The 21,231-nt window shown below is 57.7% G+C and overlaps 1 protein-coding gene across 1 annotated transcript; it reads right to left on the bottom strand.

Annotated features, from left to right (window-relative positions):
* Nucleotides 1–4,280: 4,280 nt before the first annotated feature.
* GTF3C4 (general transcription factor IIIC subunit 4) lies at nucleotides 4,281–21,149 on the bottom strand. Its single transcript, XM_028513892.2, has 5 exons — nucleotides 20,629–21,149; nucleotides 11,082–12,908; nucleotides 7,985–8,115; nucleotides 6,274–6,362; nucleotides 4,281–4,886 (listed from the first exon to the last, which is right to left on the bottom strand). Exons 1-5 carry the CDS (start codon nucleotides 20,971–20,973, stop codon nucleotides 4,822–4,824), a joined length of 2,457 nt encoding a protein of 818 aa, XP_028369693.1. The 5' UTR covers nucleotides 20,974–21,149; the 3' UTR covers nucleotides 4,281–4,821.
* Between the last annotated feature and the right edge of the window lie 82 nt (nucleotides 21,150–21,231).

The raw sequence follows: 21,231 nt of genomic DNA, 5'->3' as shown, positions 1-21,231 counted from the left end.
TTTGACAATACTTTGCATCTGCGTTTGTTGGTAAAATGGGCTTTGTCTTATGTGGGTTCCCATCAAAGCAGATCTGAGACAGGATGCGGCTTCCGGTAGCTGACTGGGGAGGAGGCCCCGGGAGGCCCCCGTGTGGGTGTGGGGACAGTGGGACACGGGAGGGGGGCAGGAAGCCACTAAAATCTAGATGATGGGCAGTCCCACTCCTTGGAGCCCCCTCACTGTCACCCCTAGCCCGGGGACAGCCGCCATGGAGTTCTCCCGGACTCGGCACCCACCCCTTGGCTTTAGCCACAGGGGCGTCCTTGTCGTAGGGTTAGCGCCCTAGTGAGGGGAGACACCAGGACCTGGTTCTCTCCCCTCCCACGCCTGGAGAAGAGGCCCCATGAGCACCCAGAGGTGGTGGCCACCCAGCCACAAGCCAGGAGCAGAGGCCTCCAAATGAGGAGGGCTCTCTTGCTGGCATCTTGACCTTGGACTTTCAGCCTCCAGGACAGCGGGAGGTAAGCCCTCGTGTGACCTGTGTGTAGCCACCCGCCGGCGGTACCTTGTTACGGCAGCCTGCGCTGAGACCAGCGCCTGTTTAAACCACGGCCACTCCATCTGTTGGGTGTCTGCTGCACACGAAACACACACGGCAAGGACGGCGTGAGGCTGGCGACGGCAGGGGGACGCCGAGTCCCTTCCGTCGGCGTCCGCAGCACCTTTAACTCTCCCGGACCCCGCGTCTCCTGTGCCCACTGGGCGCACGCGGGCAGTCTCCGGACCGGCCCGACGGTCTCTGCTCCGGCTGGACCCGTTCGCCCGCGCTCTGTGTAGTGACTTTTCCACTTGGGTGTGAAGCCGCGATCTTCCTGCGTTCCGTCTTCCCATCCTCCTCCATGTTCACCTTCCTCCTTTCTTCCCTCTGGGGTTGTGTTTCACGTGTTCCAGGCCCCCCGCCGCCCCCTCAGCGTGCAGACTCCCGCTGTGCCGTGCGTGCTCGTTCCGGAGGACAACACCCTGCCTGTCCCGGTTAGCCGGGCTGGCCGTGTCCCTGCTGCAGACGACAGGGGGAGAAGGCGCCCCTGCCGAGGGCCGAGTGCGCCTGAGCACCCCGTCTGCTCTGGGTGGGCCTTTCCCACGGCCCCACCTTTTTAGCGCCAGTCCCTGCGGCTCCTGTGAACCGCCCCCCACCCAGCAGCGCCCGCCCTTCACCACCACGCCCTGGGTGCCGGTCCGCTGGGGAGGCCTCGGTCTGTTTCCACCGCCTGAAAGTGTCTCTCACAGGGCGCCCCCCACCCCCGGCTCGCCCTCCCCGCCCCCCTCGAGAGTCAGCGCGAGCCTCACAGACGCTGCTTTTAAGGGAACTCAACATTTCCCTCGGCTCTCGGTTTTCTGGCCCGGATTTCGGCAGTCTGACCAGGACAAGTTTGGGTGCGTTTTCCGCCCCGTGTGGGTTTTCTGGCTGTTCCCAGCGGGGGTGCCGGCCTGAGGCCAGAGCTTGGCCTCGCTGCTCACCAGGCGCCACTGAGCTGACGTGGGCAACGCAGGGCCTCACACCCCACGGGGGCTCTGCCACCGGGCTCCCGGCGCCTTCCTCACACGCTTTCTGGAACGCACCGGACACTGAATGACCCCAAGCAGCTGCTGGCGCCCCCCCCCCCAGCAGGCACACAGCCCCTCCTCCCCCCACACTGGGCAGGACTCACCCCTGCTGCTTCGCCACCACCCATGTGAACCGGTAAGAGACGCACACGACACGCAAGCGAGGCTGTTATTTATATTTATTTTGGATAAAAAACTGGCCAGGATAACACCACCAGTGGCTCTGCCCACACAACGCAGCCTGTCCGAGGTCGCCGCATCCACAAAACTGCGGGATGCGCAGCACCGGGCAGGGCCCAGCAGCTTCCTTAGACTCCAGGGACCGGGGTCAGACGAGCGGCCTTGGGGAACCCAGAGTGGGAGCAGCCCAAGCCGACGGTCTCTCATTCACGGGGGAGCGGCCTCCGCTAACTGGTGAGGAAGCTGGTGAGGAAGCAGAGGGCTGTGACCCCTTCCTTAGCCGTAACTACAGCGAGGCTGCCGCACAGGCTGGCCACGCCCTGACGAACACCCTCCAGGGTGGGCATTTCCTTTCCTCTGCCCTGTCCCCACTTCGGACATTCCCAGAAGCCTCTGCCCTGATGTGAGCCACAAGCTCAGGACCCCGGTGTCTTGTCTGCGGGGGGAGGAGGGCCAACAGCGCTGAGGATACGGCATGGCCTGGTTCGACCCCAGCAGCTCGGTTCACCCCCAGACGACCCTCCCCTGGTCATGGGGTCCTCGCCCTTTGAATGCACTGGACACCAAGCGGGGCGTCGTCCGGAGGCGGCGGAAGTTGCTGGTTCCGCACACCGCGAGCACCTGCTCCATGCCCGGCGCCTGGTGCCAGGCGCCGTGGGCTGCACCGAGCGGGACAGACGGCCCCGCCCTCGGGGAGCTTACAGTCCAGCAGTCAGCACCGAGTGCGCCTGCGCGAGCAGGGAGCAGCCGGCTTCTCGGGGCGCGGCTTCTAAGAGAAATGTGTTGTTATTCTTAAATGTATCATTGAAACACAAAAACTTAACACACCACCACGTCAGGGGGCAAACATTTAACCACCATCTCACTCTTGTAACCTTAAGTTTCTAGATGCCTGTTCCTTTTATTTCCAAAAATGTCATCTGTAAACGTACAAAAACTCGAAGCCGAGCACGGAGTTGGCACAGGCACTGGGAAACACGAGTGCACATCGGCGCACACAACAGGCGTGTTTTCTGCACAGACTTGCTTTTGCACAAACAGCCTGGATCCCCGCTGTCCTTCCACACGCTGGAGTACGAGTCTGACTCCAGGTCCTGACCCAGACGGAACGGGGTCTGCGTCCACTTCCGCGCTCCCTCCAAACCCAAACACAGCCCCCGCTCGGCGCTGAAGGGAGCTGCAAGTCCAGCGCCCCCTTCTAGCCCAGTGGTCTCCAACCGGCGCGCTGCAAAAAAAAAAACCTTTAAAACACGCAGAACCTGGCTGTTTCGTCAGGGGCACTGACCTCTTTCCCCTTAGATCGTCCCACCAGGGAAATGCAATGCAACCGTAAATGTGACACGAGCCTTCGGTTGTGACCGAGTCAAAGTCATACCTACTTCTTTCTGTCTCATCAACAAAAAACGTTTTTGGCGCGCTGCACAGCTCTGTAAGGAGTTCGTGTGCCACGAGACACGGAAGGCCGGAAACGGCTGCTCAGGCCCAGAGTCTCCGTGAAGACCCGACGTGGTCCAGCCGGTCCTGGCCCGTGGGTGGGGGCGAGTGACGCAGCCGCAGGCGGAAACACAACCGCAACCGCGCGGCGTCTGACCGGCGCCGCCAACGCTCCAGGGCTGCCAGGCGCTGCTTCTCAGAGCCCACCCAACACGCCCGGCCCTGCGTCCGGACGGACGCTGTCCCGAAACCACCACCCACGTGAGGGAGACGCAGACTCCAGCGCACACGCACTTAGGGGTGAGAGACAAAGCAAGGCTCTGGACACAAGACATTTCAGAGCAGAGCGTCTGGAAGGGCCTCCCGGGGCCGTGGTCTCTGCCGCACCCACGGGAGGAGCAGCAGGCGGGTGGCGGTTCATCACCCTCACCCGGGATGCGCCCGTCACAAGGGCAGGAACTCGAGTCCCAGTCCGGGCACAACGGACGGCGTGGTGGGCGAGCCAGTCTCACCGCGTGCACGCCCCGCCCCCTTTCCCAGCCGTGGGCGAGTCGGTCCTGACGAGCGCCGGGCCCTGGCTGCTGCCCTCGAAGACCCAAGAACACCATAATCCAGAATGGCTATGTTTTATTTTAAGCTTTAAGACCGATTAACACTGAATGTCTCGGAACAGCCCGCAGGCGGACAGAGCCTGCGCTGTAGCCGTCGAGGGCCCCAGGGGGAGACGAGGCCCCCGGCTCTGCCGGCCGGGCTGCGCACGCGTGTAGCACCAGAGCACAGGCGCCGCGCGTCCGAGCGTCCGTCCGCCTGGACGCCTCTAGGTGGACTCCCCGCACTCCTGGACTGGACGTGAGCGGAAGGCCTGCAAAGTCAACACGAAAACCCCTCCCAGTTGTAACACTGACAGGAGAAAACACTCTTCCACGTCGGTGTACAAGTGCCCCCCGCGGGTCCTCCTGTCCAGCCTGAAGCAGGGCCGGGGCCCGGGGCACGGACACTGGCCGCCCGCCCCACGCGCACCGAGGAGCTGAGGCGGGCAGTCGGACGACACGGGAGACCATGGAAAGTCAGTCACGAGATCAACGTACAGGAGTCACCGGGCCTTTTGACACATGAAACCCAGTTTTAGTCTTGGCTCCAACCCCTAAAAATACAAAGTTTCAGGAAAACACTTCCGAACGAGAGCCGGCAGGGTGAGCTCCGCAGCCGCTCACGGAAGACAGAGGGGCGGGCCCGCAGGCTCGGACACTGAACATCTGCTGGCGCGCAGCCCCTCGTGCCGGGCGGCGCGAGCTCCCGGAGCCCCGGGGCAGCCCCAGACTGCGGCGGGGCTCACCCCTAACTCAGCCCCCGGGGCCCGTGCCCCAGATCTCTCGAGGCCATTCTGTGCCTGGGAACGAGGGGGCCTTTGTCAGACGGGTTCAGTCAAGACACTTGAAGAGCGAGTGTCCTCGCCGGGTAGGGTGGGGGGGGCTGGCGTCCATCTGGGAACGGCGCAGTGCTCGGCACCCAGGCACACGCAGACGGCCGCCAGTCCTGGGGCCGGGGGGTGCGCTGTGGACGGGCCCGGGGGTGCTGTCCAGCGGGGCACATGCTCTGTCCGCTCCTCACCACCGACACTCAGAAGACAGGCGAGTCGCAGAAAGGGCAGGGGCTTTGCAGCAGCCTCTTAATCCAGTCGGGGTCTGCGGAAGGAAGAGGAGGGGCTGAGTGCGGGCTCGGAACAGGCGGGCGGGCGGAGAGTGGGCCGCAGCGCCGGGAGACGGGCCTTTGGCCCCACTCTGCGTCTGCGAACAAAGCGCCCCGCTGGACACACTAAGCGAGGCCAAGCTAGCCCTGCGGTCTCCAGAGCTGTGTGTGGCGACACGTCCATCCCTCTGTCACGAGACAGGGACACAGGGCGGTGAGGGAGTGTTTCACAGAGCGGAACTTACTCAAGTGGAAGGGCTACCTTTCTTCCGAGAACGTCTCACTCACACGTTGTCAGTGTTGACACACTGGGAACATCACAGTAAGGGTGATTTAAAAATGCGTCCCGTGCAGAGGGAAGAGCGCGGCAGCACGGGGCTGTGAACCGCTCCCCCCACCCCCGCACCCGAGCCGAGGCTCCCCCCTCCCCCGAAGCCGTGTGGGCTCAGCTCAAAGTCAGCTGGCAGGGCGCTTGTTCTTTAACTTGTTTCAGCCCTTTCCTGATTTTCTGACTGAACAGTATACTAATTTTCAGTGAGTGTTTACGGATCCCCCAAATCTGTTCCAAAACAGCCCAGCAGGAGGGGAGGACGGGGCCGCAGCCGAAACCTGCAAGGCCTCGAGCCGCACTCTCCGCAGCCGAGTGACGGGCGCGAGAGGTCACGGCGTGCTCCTCCACTGCGGCACGTGCCGGCATCTGGCCCGGCACCGAGGCGGAACAGAACCCAGCTGCCCACACGCCGACCTCTCGCAGGCAGAGAGCTCCAGCCGGCTCAGAGAGAGGCCAGCCCAAGGGTGCCGTTTTCCGTGTTGCTCCAGGACCACAGACTGCCCGCCCCCAGAAGGTGTGTGTGATTGTGCCTGGTGAGCTCATCCGGTCAGAGTGTGATGTCAGTGAGCCTCGGGTCCCGGACCTGGCACTCGCGCGGCTATTTACACCACCGAGTCCTGCCCACACCTACAGTCTCACTCCCAAGCAGTTATCTCGGGAGGCCAGCGTCGTCACCGGGGCCACGAGGAAGGAACACAGACCGCCCCGAATGAAGTCCAGCACGGCTGCTACACGGACCCGCCGCACACGTCCCGTGGCCGTTTGGCAGCGCCGTCTTTGTGCACGTGACCCCTGGTGGGTTTCCACCCAAAGGTAATCTGGGCGTGTCAGGTGGAAGCACCCAGGGCGTTTCAGAATGAACTGCAGTGACAGAACAACAACGGACACACGGAAGTGCCATGCAGACTTGACCGTGACACAGTCCAATCACCCTTTTAATCGGCTGTGTCTTCCCGATGCCGCTGTGCAGAGCAGCTCGAGCTGAGTGCGGCCACCGGGGGCCTGTGGCGCCGGCGTCTGCCAGCAGGCTCGGGCTGGGGAGCCCCACTCACCTTCAGGAGCCGGGTGGCGGGCGATGCTGTCGTGGAGCAAACACCTTCTGTAGATCAAACTCTGGCAGGACTGGTAGGTTAAAAAGCACCTGCAAGAGAGAGGACAGATGGCCCCGCCGGTCCCACCAGCACCCGGAGAGCGCACCGTGCTGAAGGTAACGCCCCACCGTCACCCTGACAGCAGATGCTAACCGAGTGAAGGGTGGAAACTACCCGCACACTCGTGACAGCACTGCCTCCCTGGAGCCGCTGCACCGCACCGGGTGAGCTGAGTAAAGGGGAGGGGCCTGTGAGCCTGTGACAGTCCCGGGAGGGAGAGAACAAGTCTCCAGTGCCGACGGCGAGTGACGTGCGGTCTCTCGGCCTCTGTTTTGCCTGTTGCAGAACAGAGAGTTCAGTCTGTTCCTCCCTTACTGCATTTGAGATGTTCAGTGTGTTTAAAAAACCGACCCCGTGCTACATTGAAAACTATTCTTGTTAGTGATTTTTAAGATTAGGTCCCCGCACTGCACTCACGAATCTGCCAGCGCAGTGGGGGAAGCCCAGGGGTATAGGAGACAGAACTGACGGTGCAAACAGAGAAGGGACAGGACCGAGTGTCCACACGGAGACAGGACGTGGAGGTGCGCCGGCACTCGCCCCCGTCAGCAACAGGGAGAGACCACAATGTGTGGTGGTCACACCTGTGGACTCTGGAGGGATCCGGAGCACCGGGCTCTACCTGCCACCCAGCACCTGGGCAACCCCGAGCGCGCTGCTGAACATCCCCAGGTGCCAGTCTCTTCATGTCAACCGTGGGGCTAACCGCGGGGTCCCCGGGCAGGGTCGTGGTGAGGACCAGTGTGTTGCCGTGAGGAGTGCCCGCCACCGGGACGGCACTCGAGAGGTGTCGGCGGGGGGTGACGCTACAAGCCAAGTGCTGCTCCGGCTCGCATGGAAAACCAGGCCCGGAGTCGGCCGTCAAGGAGATGACGCGGACGACTGAGGACGCAGGTCAGGGGAGGGCAGGGGGGGGAACGACACACCAGGGAGCGCCGTGTGCAGGGTGCTGGGTGCGGGGAGCGCAAGGAAGAGGAGGAGGCAGTGACTGGCTGTGCCCCAGAAATGAGGACACACGAAGGCCCCCCCCTTGGAGTGAGACTGAGGGCAGCGAGGGAGGAGAGCGTCCCCCCTTCACTGGAAGGTTCACAGGAAGCACAGAAGCCCTCCTATATTCCACCAAGTTCAGGAGGTGTTAACTACTTTTGTAGTAACTTCATTTTTAAAGACATTTTAAAATTTTTTTTCTAGAGAGGGGAAGGGAGGGAAAAAAGAGCGGGAGAGAAACAAAAATGTGTGGTGGCCTCTTGCGCACCCCCAACTGGGGACCTGACCCGCAGCCCAGGCATGTGCCCTGACTGGGAATCGAACCTGTGATCCATTGGCGCTCAATCCACTGAGCCACACCAGCCAAGGCTGTAATAGTACTTAAAAAGAAAATGTAATGCTACTTCAAAAGAACACAGTATTCCCCAAATAAAGCAATTCCTCTCTCCGTCAAGCAGTAAAAAACTCTTGTTCAAGGGTCCTGTTGCTTTAGCCAGCTCTGGTGACAGCAGCTTCCCCCAGCCTCACGCCCGGGCGCACCCGTCTGGGAAGAACACTTTTGTGCTCTGAGCTGCACGGGACGGGAACATCGTCATGAGCGCAGGACTGGACTGCAAACGCTTACCGGAGCCAAATGTGGCCGTTGGAGCAGACCGCCTGCTTGCGGTCCGTGAAGGGCAGGATCTCTTTGCACAGACTGCAGTGCTCGGGGAAGGTCTGCTTGTTCATCTTCTTTGAGATGTGGCCGATCAGCACCTGGCGAGACAGAGCAGTCGGCGGTGTTTAGAGCACAGGGCTCGCGTGCGGACACGGGTGAGTGAGAACTCCGCGGCTCCATGCACGAGACCGGGGTCTGCACGCCCGTCACACTGTCCGGGCGGCGGGAAGACCAGGCTCTCGGCCCCGTCAGCGGCTGCGTGAGACCGACTCGCTCCGCAGCCTGGGGCCGCAGGGCGAGCCACAGCCACTGTGACAGTTGTTCTCGAACCCGCAGTCTGGTTCCTCGCCCCGTTCTCACTGCTTCTGAAACAGGGACCTCAGAGTTCTGTTAGCAGACAAAGCATTCAGCCATTACTTACAATGTTCTAATTCCAGGAAGGAAAAGAATAATCTCCAAGGGCCAAAAACTGTATTATACGAAACACTAACTTGGCAGAATTATATGCATGTCTATTCTTCAAGAAAGGCTTACAAAGCGAAAAACATAACCAGTATTAAAAACCAGTAATGTCCCCCTCTGACAGCCCCAAGCCCCCCAGGCAGTCCAGCCGAGCGGAGGCGGGGCAGGCGGGACCCACTGTGGGAGTGGGAGCAGGAGCGGGGAGAAGTCCGAGGGCCAGCCCAGGGCTGTGTCCCAGGTTCAGCCTCCCCTTCCCCTGCTCTGGCCTCCGGGTTACGCTACTTGAACAGCCTGCTCTGTGGAAAAGCCTCCAGGGGCTCTCATCACCGGTGCGGGACGAACCCGCCCCCAGAACCGCCTTGGCTGGCTCACTAGCAGACACGTCCTGAGGACTGTCTAATCCACTCACACCAGAGCTCTGGGGGGAGGGAGGGCCCTCTGAACCTGCCACTCACTAGCACCAGCTCACCGAAGGGCTGAAGAGGGTCCTCACAGCTCAGGAGGTGTCTCACCTACTTGCCCTGTGTATGAGCTACAGATTGAAAGCCCGTTAACTTCAGGCCTTTTTTGACCGTCAGAGTTCTCATCACGGTCCCTTGCAGCAAGGACAACCCCCTCCCGGCCCCCACTTCTGGACAGGCCAGACACCCGGCAGTGATGAAACCGGCTCGGCACCCCTCCGGTGGTGGTGCGGTGCGCGCTCTGAGTTCACACCAGGGGCACCGCTCCTGCTTGCTCTCGAGAGCCTCGAGCACGCCCCACCGTCCGCTAGTTTAACGCCCGCCTGCCCAACAGGGTGACTGGGCAGAGAGAGGTTCCCGCCCTTCTCCTGTGTGAGCTACAGGCACCCACGCAGCACGCGAACGGACACACAGTGTGTCTAAGGCACGGCGTTCCATGGGCAACAACCGCCAGCAAACGCGTCTGAAAATGCTGGGGGTGGCGCCGACGCAGAAACCAGGCCGAGAAGCACGGGTCCCACTGTGCCAGCGCACCGGGCCGGACTCTCAGGACCCCTACCTGCTGCTGCGTCAACACGTGAGGTCTGGGAAGGTTCACGTGTGCACAGAGTGGGGTTTCTAAGACGTGAAACACACGTGTACAGTCAAAACTCAGTTGCTGTCGCTGGCAGAGACAACCGCCTCTCCTTTCAGCCGGCCACTAGAGCCACGTCTGCAGGCTGAGAGTGGCCGCCGTGCTCACGTGGCAGCTGGGCAACTGCCCTGGGCCAGCAGGTTCCGCCTTGTCACCTCACAGCACACCTGCACCGATCACCAGAGGTCGGTGGCACATCACAAAGTGTGTTTTTTGCTGATGTGACGAAAAGGTGTAACTGTGATTCACTCCCACTGAGCAGCTACTGTCGTGTTGGCCACCGCCATTTCTTATTTGACAGTCTCGGGGAAAAGAGGCCAGCGCCCCGGTGAACGGGCGGGTAGTGCGAGTTGCAAAGACCCCCGAGGCGCCCCAGGGCACCAGCTGCCCCACAACGGCTGAAACCACCGCTCTAAACTGGCACCGACCCACTGCCATTGCGCAGTTTCTAAAATGGGTTTGTTAACATTTCACCGATTGTAGGATTCCTGCTAGGTCCTCCCGAAACAGTGCCAACCAGAGTGCTCCTCCACACTCTCAGACCCCGACGAAACGATGCTTAAAAGCCGACTTTCAAAGATAAGAAGTCAGTTTCGTGAACAGTGCATCCTAACTGCCCCCGAGGCGGCTGCACACACCCTACGAGGAGTAACCCCGGGGCACACGCAGCGCAGGTGGCTGTGCGCGGCTCCACACCAGGGGCGAGGGTACCTGCACTGGTCGCCTCGGGGAGTGTGCCCAGCGAGGCTTCCGGCCGAGGGAGTGGGCGGCGACCGTGAGCGCGAGCAGCAGCAGCGCTGCGGCGGCTCCCACCGTCTCAGCAGACGGGCATGTTCCTGGTGCCACGAGCCCTCCGGCCTGGACTGCATGGAGCTGCGCTGCGGCAGGGACGGGAGGGGCGGGCGCTCTGCCCTCAGACCCGCTGGCGGACACGCGCCAGAACCTTGGAGAGGAGCATGGAGCACCCAGTGCTGCCCCGTGCCGGGAGCCCTGGCGTTGCCAGGGAACTTGAGTTCTGTGGGATGCGCTTTGCATAGCACCGTACGATGGTCACAACACCAAAATAAAGACGATGCCCAGCTTCTGTAAAAACAACACGAGTGACCTGTTTGTTTACACGCCCTCCTTAACTCAACCAGGACATCCTCAAGTTCTTTCAAATGGAAACACCCCCTCCAAAAAAACCCCCAAACTAAAACCTTCTGCCAACAGCAAGGGACAGGCACACAGGTGCCACACTCCTGTGCCTGTGACTGCCCAGTCACCTACGACTTCCCCAGGGACAGCCGAAAACCTCACCTGCACACTGCGAGTATCACACACCGCCACGGAGGGGAGGGACCGACTAGCATTCTGTGTGACACGGACCCGTGCCTATCTATCCCCCAGCACCGTGTGCCAATCACCACCCAAAGTACTCCGAAGCAAAAACCGAGCCTCAGAAATCCAATGCGGGTGGCGGGGACGGCGGACTGCTTGGCCTCAGCGTCCGGCCGTGAGCACCTACCCGTGCGGTCCGGTCGTCATACTCCCCGTCGGACATCAGGAAGTTGCAGAGGCCCCGGGTGGGGATGCTGGTGTTCTCCGTGATCCAGGTGTGCAGGTACACCTCCCCCAGCACCCGCTTCATGTGCTCCCTGGTCAGGTGCATCTCCACAGCCTCGATCTTCCCTTGGATCTCAAGGAGCTTCTCCTCCATGGGCTCACGGCCTCCGCCCTCCCCCGACTGGGTGAGGGGGTCATCCGCGGCATCCTCCGGGTCCCCCTCCTTGCTCCTCTCCTGAAGGCCTTGCTTCGCCACCTGTTTGGAGGACGTGCCTTCTTCCTGCTGTTCGTCCTCGGCGTTGCCCGTCGCGGGGGAGTCGCCCAGTAACATCTTGGAGTCCTCGTGGCTGGGCTTCCACAGGGCCTCCGAAGGGGTTTTCTGCATCGACTGGTACAAAATCCTCAGGAGGAAAAGTTTGAAGCGCCAAAAGTAGGTGGCCCCGCTGCTCTCGATCTTCTTCTCCAGAGCTTCTTGTAGAAACTGCGGGATGTGCTTATCCTTCAGGATCTTCCAGCGCACTATGTCTATCAAGTCGACCTGCTTGAAGAGGTTCTGAACTGAGGACTCCAGGAGCTGGGCGGCCGCCTCCTCGAAGGTTTTGAGGGTGGCGAACTGGACCTGGTAGTTTTTGGTCACGGGGTGGAGGCCGTTGACCATGCCCTCGGTGGTAATGATGGCCAGATAGGCGCCGCAGGGGCTCACGGCGATCCCGTGCGTCCTCACCGAGCCGAACACGTCGGAGAGCCGGATCAGCTGGTGCTCAAACTTGAGGGCGACGTCTGTGAAGATGGGAATGAGCTGCCGCACCTTGCCGTCGCTGGAGCAGGTGTACACTGTGCCGTTCTGCTTGTCCGCGGTCATGGAGACGATGGGCAGTGAGTGCAGGCCTGTGACGTGGGAGTTGTGAACGTTGAGGCCCGCTTTGGAGATCAGCAGGAGGCACCAGAAGACGTAGGGCCCCCGGGCAGCCACCACCAGGCTGCAGCTGCACTTCTGGTACGGGTGGTAGAGCGGCACGCACTTGATGCTGTGCACCGGCAGCTGGTCCATCTCCTTCCACAAGACGACCGGCTGCCGCAGCGTGAAGTAGCCTTTCACGGCTTTCAGGTTGACGGGGAGGATCTTCACGGGCCCGAAGGCGCTCCCCACAATAAGGCCGCTCATCTTCCGATTGCTGTGCTCGTACTCCCACCAGAACAGGACGCTGGGCGAGCTGATGCCGGACTCGATCGTGCTGCAGGAGGAGATGGACTCCTTCCCCGAGAACGGGAGCTGGAACTGCCACACGGCGATGTTGCCGTTCTCGAAGAGGACTGCCAGCAGCACGCTGCCCACGTCCCGGCACTCGTTGTTGTGCCTGACCTGCTGGGTGGTGCAGATGCCCGACCACTCCATCCTGACCGGCGTCTGCATGCTGTGCCTCCGCTGGAACTCCGCAAAGTCCGCCAGGCTCCCCGCCGGGGCCTCGCTCTTCGAGAGCCTGTAACCGGCCTCACAGAGGCGCTCCCCGTAGAGCTCGGTCAGGTCCACCAGCTGCACCCACTGCAGTCTGTTGAGGTTCGCCTGGATGGTCAGGCGGTTGTCCATGGTCAGCGCTGCCAAAAGGCACCTGCCGTTAGCATCGCAGCCCACGGGGGACCAGCTGGTGTACTTGAACCCTCTCAGTGGTGGCAAGGCCTTCGCCTCGGGGTTGAACACCCGGTCCAACATGAAAGTCTGGCTGATGGTGGGGTCCGTGGAGGTGGCGAACCTCTGCTTGCACTCAGCAACTTCTGCTTTTGAGCCGACCTGAAATAAGAGAGAGAAAAACGATCAGGTAAGCATCTCACTCTAAAACTACATTACTCGGGATGTACTACCTGAGTCACATGAACATATACAGTAATTCTGTATCTATTCTGTTAACTTGGGTATGACATGCATTTAAAAGATCAAGTACATGTATAAAACTAAATAAGCATGTATTCAGAAAATGGCGATTTTTAAAAAGGATCAAAATAAACGTCACTGTTAGTTAAAGCCCAGTTCCCACCTTCTTCTTAGAATTGATATAAGCAATAAGGATGAGAAATGTACTTCTTTTTTTAAAACATATATTTGATTATGTTATTACAGTTGCCCCATTTTTTCCTCTCCATTATTCCCCTCCATGCTGCACCCCCCCCACCAACACTGCCCCCCTTTTTAGTTCATGTCCATGGATTGTACATGTAAGTTCTTTGGCTTCTACATTTCCTAAATACTGTTCGTAGTCTGCCCCTCTATTTTCTACCTAACATTTATGCTTCTTATTCCCTGTACCTTTTCCCCCATTTTCCCCCTCCCCGCTGACAACCCTCCATGTGATCTCTATTTCTGTAACTCTGTTCCTGTTCTGGTTGTTTGCTTAGTTCTTTTCTTCTTCTTTTTTTAGGTTTGGTTGTTGATAGTTGTGAGTTTGTTGTCATTTTACTGTTCTTATTTTTTATCTTCTTTTTCTTAGATAAGTCCCTTTAACATTTCATACGAGGCCTTGGTGATGATGAACTCCTTTAACTTGACCTTATCTGGGAAGCACTTTATCTGACCTTCCATTCTAAATGAAACTTTGCTGGATAGAGCAATATTGGATGTAGGTCCTCACCTTTCATGACTTGGAATACTTTCTTCCAGCCCCTTCTTGCCTGCAAGGTCTCTTTTGAGAAATCAGCTGACAGTCTCATGGGAACTCCTTTACAGGCAACTGTCTCCTTTTCTCTGCTGCTTTTAAGGTTCTCTCCATATCTTTAATCTTGGATAATGTGATTATGATGTGCCTTGGTGTGTTCCTCCTTGGGTCCAACTTCTTTGGGACTCTCTGAGCTTCCTGGAAGTCTGTTTCTTTTGCCAGATTGGAGAAGTTCTCCTTTGTTATGTTTTCAAATAACTTTTCCACTTGTTGCTCTTCTTCTTCCCCTTCTGGCACCCCTATGATTTGGATGTTGGAAAGTTTCAAATTGCCCTGGAGGTTCCTAAGCCTCTCCTCATTGTTTTGGATTCTTGTTTCTGCATTCTGTTCTGCTCAAATATTTATTTCTTCCTTCTGGTCCACACCGTTGATTTGAGCCCTGGTTTCCTTCCCATCACGTTGGTTCCCTGTACATTTTCCTTTACTTCACTTTTCATAGCCTTCATTTTTTCTTCTATTTTGTGACCATACTCAACCATTTCTGTGAGCATCCCGATTACCAGTGTTTGGAACTCTGCATCTGATAGGCTAGCTCTCTCTTCATCACTTAGTTGTATTTTTTCTGGAGCTTTGATCTGTTTTTCTCATTTGGGCCATATTTTTTGGTCACAGTGCACCTCTTATGCAGTGCGGAGCAGAGCCTTAGGTACTCACCAGGGCGGGACAACCCACCTCACTGCACTGTGGCGCTGTGTGTGGTCAACAGAGCACTTAGCTGAACTACTCCCAAAGCAATAAAGATGTTAAAGTTCATGAAAATACTCATATATATCTTTGATACAATTAGATATTTGGAGTTTTACCATATCTTTGCAATACAAATGGAAACTTCAAATTTTCTTGCTGAAATTTCATTTATAAATGATGCTGAAAGCCAACTCCCACGGCTTTCCACCATTTATACAGAATAACGTCCCCTCCAATCACTGGCTGTTCCCTGAATGCTCCCACGCCGGCCTTCCCTGGCTCCCGTGCCTAGAATGCTCTTTCCTCCTCGTGAAGCCCCATGTGTCCTACCAGGCCTTCCCAGGCCGTTCTGGCTCGCCCTCACTGCTCCCTCCTCCGAGTCAGTGCGTTAGCAGCACCTAGGTGTATGATGGCATCTCTTTAAAAAGACTTTAAAGGGTGGAGATGGAGGAAGAGCCAAATGTGCAAAAGGAAGTGGCCCACAGTTGCCAGAAACAGCCAGGAAGACTAAAGCAGGGGGGGGGGGGGGGGGGGCGGAGGGTCAATAAAATACGGTTTCTGTCATGCCAGAAGCATGAAGAAAGGACTTGACTCACTGTGTTAGAGAAATGGTTAAGAGAGAAAGTGGAATATTTCCATTCTGTTAGTGCCAATTTTCTTTTACACAGAGGCTGATTTTCAAATTGGAAAGGGTAGAAAGACGTGATTAAAAAGAAATTCAAACCTGAGACATATATAGATATGATAAAAGTCACTTCAAATGAGTTTAAGGCCCTAAGCTGAGGGGAATTACACTCCAAGGCACAGAAAGGACTTGGAAGATGATGTTGAACTCAGAACTGCTAACTGCATTCCTTGATAAAGCTTAGACAACTGGGAATGTGTTCAAACCAGAGTGTGGAAGGTAGAGAGGAAACAAAAAACTTCAGACCATTAAGCCTAATAGGAAGCAAAATTCCTCAACATATTACGAAATGAATGGTGTGTGCAGTCAGCAGTGACCATTAGGAACCAGCACAGGATAACGGGAAAAGTGTAATCTTTTTTCTGCTGAAACTGCTCGATGACCTAATAAATAATCATGTAAAGTGAAAGGTAGATACAAAGTTGTCCAAGAAATGAGTCAGCTAACTAACTTCCCCTCAAGCGTGTCACGCAAGACACCACTCCCTCCGCTGCCCTCTGAGAGGGAGGCCTGCGGCCCGGCACTGCGCCCCCTTGAAGAGTTCGGGGCGCATCACAGGTCTCGGCCGGGGAGCCACGGCAGAGGCTTAACAGTCACCAGTTTTCCAAACTGAAAAAAGAAAAATGAAGAACCTTTATGGGGGAGGGGCGTGGTCTGGAAATGGTGTCTTAATGCATCCTGATTTCAAAAATTAAATCTTTTGTGGCACTTAATCTTTTGGATACACTTATGGTCGTGCTGGAGGAATAGTATAAACTGGAAATTTCCATTACAGGTGTACATCTTTCTAGCCTGTTAATAGAACAACGCCAGCAAAAGCCCAGAGCTTTGCATGGGTAGGTAACATTAAAAGGACACAACGAAGCCCAGCATCATCGAAAGTCTGGCGTCTGACTCTCTAGGTTCTAATCCCGGCTCTCTCTCGTAACAGCCCTGCGCTCCTGCGCGAACTGTCGAACCTCCGGCCGTAGTCTCCTGGTTCACAGAGAAAGCCCAGCACCGCACACCGCACACCGCACAGTGCTGGGAGAGGGAACGAGTCAGGACATGCAGAGCATCCGTGAACACGTGCTCGGTGGGTGCCGGCCACCACGACGACAATGACGATGATGCCGATGACGCCTCTCGGAGGAGTGAGTGAACGTTAGGGAGACCTCGGCAAGCGAGCACAAGGGAGGGCAGACACGAACTGCTCACCAGCCCCTGTAACATTGTGAACCCGCACAGGGAGAGCTGACGTCAGTGAAAGCCCCCACAGAGCTAAGAGTGAACTCTCAGGGCCCGCAACCCACAGCGGCTGCACAGGGTGGAACGGAGGAAGCTCACGCAGCCTTGGTCCCTCTCACGGTAGAAAGAAGTTTTCTTCCCCCTTTTTAAACTTAATCTTTTAAAAAGCTCACTTATTTATTTACTTTGAGAGAAGGGGAAGGGAGGGGGGAAGAGAGGGAGAGAAACACAACGTGTGGTTGCCTCTTGTGCACCTGCCACCAGGGACCAGGCCGCAGCCCAGGCCTGCGCCCTGACTGGGACTCGAACAGGCGACCCTTTGGTTCGCAGGCCGGTGCTCAACCCACTGAGCCACACCAGCCAGGGCTGTTTAATCTTTATTATATTTTCCCCACTAACATTTAGTCCCCTTTCACCCCCCACCCCCAGCAATCACCAGGTAGGAAGAACTCTCGACAGGGGGAGAGCAGCGTGAATCCAGACCAGCAGGGGAATCCCTCAGTTTTGTGCAGTAATTTCCCGCACATTAGCTTGAACGACCCTAGTACACCTCTCCCAACTCTCCCCATCACAAAGCTGGTCACAAAAATTAAAACAAGTTTTCAGATGTCCAAGGAACATGCCATTTAAGAGTCCAGCTCCCAAAGGCCTGCCCCCAGGCAACCATTTAATTATATAACTTATATCCCTTTCCCAGTTGGCCACTATCACTACTAATCCCTACACACTTTGTAAGCACCTAACAAATAAAAACTTGCACGAAGCTACTCGACAGTAAGCTTTTTGAGGGCAGGAACATGATTCCAAAGGCAGGCACCAGCTACGAACTTAACGTAGCAGACGGAGTTAACACTCTCAAACACTCCTCCAATGGATGCCCAGTGAAAGTAGCCATATGTACACGGTATTAGAGTCTTTTTTTAAAAAAAGATTTTATTTATAAGCCCTGGCTGGCGTAGCTCAGTGGATTGAGCTCGGGCTGGGAACCAAAGTGTCCCAGGTTCGATTCCCAGCCAGGGTACATTCCTGGGTTGCAGGTCATAACCCCCAGCAACCACACATTGATGTTTCTCTCTCTCTCTCTCTCTCTCTCTCTCTCTCTATCTCCCTCCCTTCTCTCTCTAAAAATAAATAAAATCTTAAAAAAAAAAGATTGTATTTATTTTTAGAGAAGGGAGGGAGGGAGAAAGAGAGAGAGAGAGAAACATCAATGTGCGGTTGCTGGGGGCCAGGGCCTGCAACCCAGGCACGTGCCCTGACTGGGAATTGAACCTGCGACTCTTTGGTTCGCAGCCCGAGCTCAATCCACTGAGTTACATCAGCCAGGGGGTTCTAGAGTCTTATACTGTGTACGACTCCAGGGTTCTCTAACCAGCAGTCCAATGGGAAACACTGCAATGCTCTTAAACCACTATTTTATTGTTTTTCAGATTTATATCACATCCTACTGCCGAGGGTAGCTAACTTAGAAATGGTGGATAATGTGAGCCATCATATAACCGCGTATTTTTCTGAAAGAAACTCACAGTCTAAATAACAAGGTCACGGCAATAGCTTCAGGGACACTGCAGCTGGCCTCCTAGCCATGTCACACACACACGAACACCGCGACCCAGGGGGCAGGGCACCCACCTTTGTGTTTGGACCGAGGCAAGCCGGACAGCGCCGAGCAGGTTTAAAGCCCGGGGGAGTCGCACGGGCGAGGCCATCAGACCACCGGCCCGGGCTTTCTCACAGTGCCCCCTTTCGCTGTGCTCCGGGGGTCGCTCTTAGAGCTGCAGGGCGGATCCAGCTGCACGCAGCAGGCGGTCCCTGGCTGCCCAGACTGCTTACTGAATCCCAAGGACGAGTGCAGAAGGGGAAAAGGACCCGACGCCAGGCGAGCCACCTGCCGACTACCAGCGGGATATAAAGGTCTCCTGACACGGGTTACGGCGCTGGGATCGACGATGAAGCCAAACGCCCACAACCACACCTCCGATCCAAACTCTCACCCCTTCATACCTGCACGGCCGCGCTTTTCACCTTCGAGTTTAGAGTGCGCCAGGGGTGGTGCTGATCCGTGCGTGCTTACGCAGGCACATACACAGACATCCACCCACCCGTGCGTTTGGTTTAACCTCCCAGAACGTCTAAGGAGGCAGGCTTCGTCACCCCCGCTTGCAGACAGGCCCACCTTGCCCCAGAGCCCCACCTCTCAACCTCTGGTTCACACAGATCCCAACACCCACCTCCCCGCCTGTGGCCCAGCCAGGTGCACTTTTCTGGGCCGAGGCGGGCCGAGCCGGGCCGGGCCGAGCTTGTGAAAGCGGAACAGCAGCACCTCAGGGCTTTCCCAGATGGGAACCAGCCTCCTCAGACTGACCTTCAGGGTGACCGAGTTGCCCTCACCCCTTTCTCTGAGTCCCCAGAAGGGCTCGTGCACGACGTACACTGTGTCTTCCATACGCGCGCGCCTGAGACGGGCACCTCACTCCCGCCACCCGCCCCTTCCTCCAGGACCGCTGTAAGTTCTGCAGCCCCTGATCTGGTCCCGCCCCTCCCCCCACTATTGCTTCTTCAGTCTCTCTGCCGAGGTGTAAAATCTCTACTGCACTCACACACACACACACACACACACACTCTTAAATGCTTCTCTAGCTGATGTGCGCGTACACACCCTTAGAAACAGTGAGTCCCTCCTCAGCAGAGGACACACTTTTTAAAGCCCGGCTCTGCCTCCCCCGTCAGTGCCTCTCCATTCCTGAGCATCCGCGACACCTGTCCACCTGCTTTGTTTCATCTGGACCAATCCGTTCACACGTTCCCCAAGGAAGCCGCAGAGGGCTCCGTCGTGCAAGCTCCCCGGCGATCCACTCCAACGCCAAGCTGTCCCTTTAACACTCGCATCACGTGTGCTGAAGGGTGGTGTGGGCTTCCCACACTTAACACGGCCGTGCAGAGCAAGGGGCTTTTTCCAAGTTCACGTCCAAGAAACACGTCCTCTGTGCACAGACACGTAAGTTCACGGCGCTCGTCACTACCTGGTAAGACATCTGTCCGTGCTCACGACTTGCTACAGACCGTGAGCTCCATGAGGGCAGGGACTCGTTCCTTACACTGCCTTGTCTCCGGGACCCAAACCGACGCCTGGCTGAGACACAGTGCTCAACTCTGCTGAATGGGTGAGCAGACACTGTGGCAGGTTACACAGGTACATGGGCCCCTAGAGGAACAGCAAAAGCCCTTTTCATACCGCACTTCTAAACCACGAAAATGAATGATATGACTTACTGTTTCAAAGAAATGAATTCGGCCCTGACTGATGTGGCTCAGTGGACTGACCACAGGCCTGACTGCGAGCCCAAGGGTGGCTGGTTCGATTCCCAGTCAGGGCACATGCCTGGGTTGCGGGCCACGTCCCCAGTAGGGGGTGTCTGAAAGGCAATCACACATCGATGTTTCTTTCTCCTTCCCATCCCTCTAAAAATAAATATATAAAATCTTTTTAAAAAGTCAATTTTAAAGTATTAAAATAAAACATAAAAACCCTAGAGCTCTGAAGGCAAACTTAGTTTATAGGAAGCTTAAAACACTAAATCTAAAGAACTCTAGACTGGAAGTTTAAGAATCTCATTTACTGCCAGTGGCTTTATTTTTGTTCATTCCAAAGCCCGAAGGTTTTTAGTTGTTAAAGAAAAACTGGAGTACAAACTCCAAGAGCCAGTATGTGTGCCCAGGGTGAGAGCCACGCATAATCAAGTCGCTGGCACATTCACGACGGCGGAAAGGACCCACTTCTCCTCTCCAAAGCAAAAGAGGAGCAAGAGGAAGGCACCTCACCGCGAACAAAGCCGGCCGGGGCCCCGGGGAGCCGGCCCAGACAATGGGAACCGCGGCGGAGGCGAGTCGGGGGCTGGGTCACAGGGGGTGGAGTCTCGGGAAAAACACCCGCGGAGAGTAAATCTGCGCCAGACGCATTCGAGAGGGAGCCGTGGCTCCGAGGGGACCTCCCGGGACGCGTGCGTGCCGGGAGGGGGGTGCGCGACCCGGAGCGCCGGGTACAAGCGGCCGCAAGGTTCTGTGCTCATTTTGTCAGCTACGGCGACCCCAGCCGCCTCGCTCTAGGCGCTGGGTGCGAGGGGGAACTCCCCGGGCTAGGCGCGGGCCGGGACTCCCCGGGGACCCGCGCCGCCGCCGAGGGAGGACCCGGGATGGCTTACTTTGAGGAGGCAGCTGTTGAGAGGGGCGGGCACTGAGGTGCGGTGGATAACCAGGTCCTGGCCCGGGTTGTGCACGTCGCAGATGAGCTCCAGGACAGCGATGCTGCGGGCCGTGGACACCGATACGCGGTGGTCTTCCGACCAGGTCAGCGGCTCCAGGCCGCTCACCGCGTACTGCAGCCTCACGGCCGGCTCCCGCCGAGTCACCAGGAGGCGGAACGCGTCGCTGGGCCCGGGGGTCGCGTCCGACGCCTGCTCCTTCCTGCCCGCCTCGCCTCCCTGCCCCTCGGGCGGCGCCGGCCCGTCGGCCGCGGGCCCCAGCCGGGCCTTGTCGGCCGCGTTCATCTCCCGTTAGGTGCTGCGGCCGGACCCCCGGGCGCGCCAATACCGCGTCGCCGTCCGGTTGCCGCCTCCCGCGCCGCCGCCGCCACCGGCCCCCAGCGCTCTCCGCGGCAGTTTTCACCCCTCAGGCCCAAAGCGCCGCGGAGCCAGGAAGGACCCCGCCGTTGCTAGGCGACCCAGACCTGCCAGGTGGCCAAGGCACTGCCTGACTAAAAAAACGCGCCACCTCGGCGGGCGGGGTTGAAACGCCGGGGTTCGGTC

This window comes from Phyllostomus discolor, chromosome 3, assembly GCF_004126475.2.
Source record: "Phyllostomus discolor isolate MPI-MPIP mPhyDis1 chromosome 3, mPhyDis1.pri.v3, whole genome shotgun sequence".
NCBI lineage: Eukaryota > Metazoa > Chordata > Mammalia > Chiroptera > Phyllostomidae > Phyllostomus > Phyllostomus discolor.
Note: the sequence above shows the minus strand (reverse complement) of the source record. Positions and strands in the feature narration are given on the sequence as shown.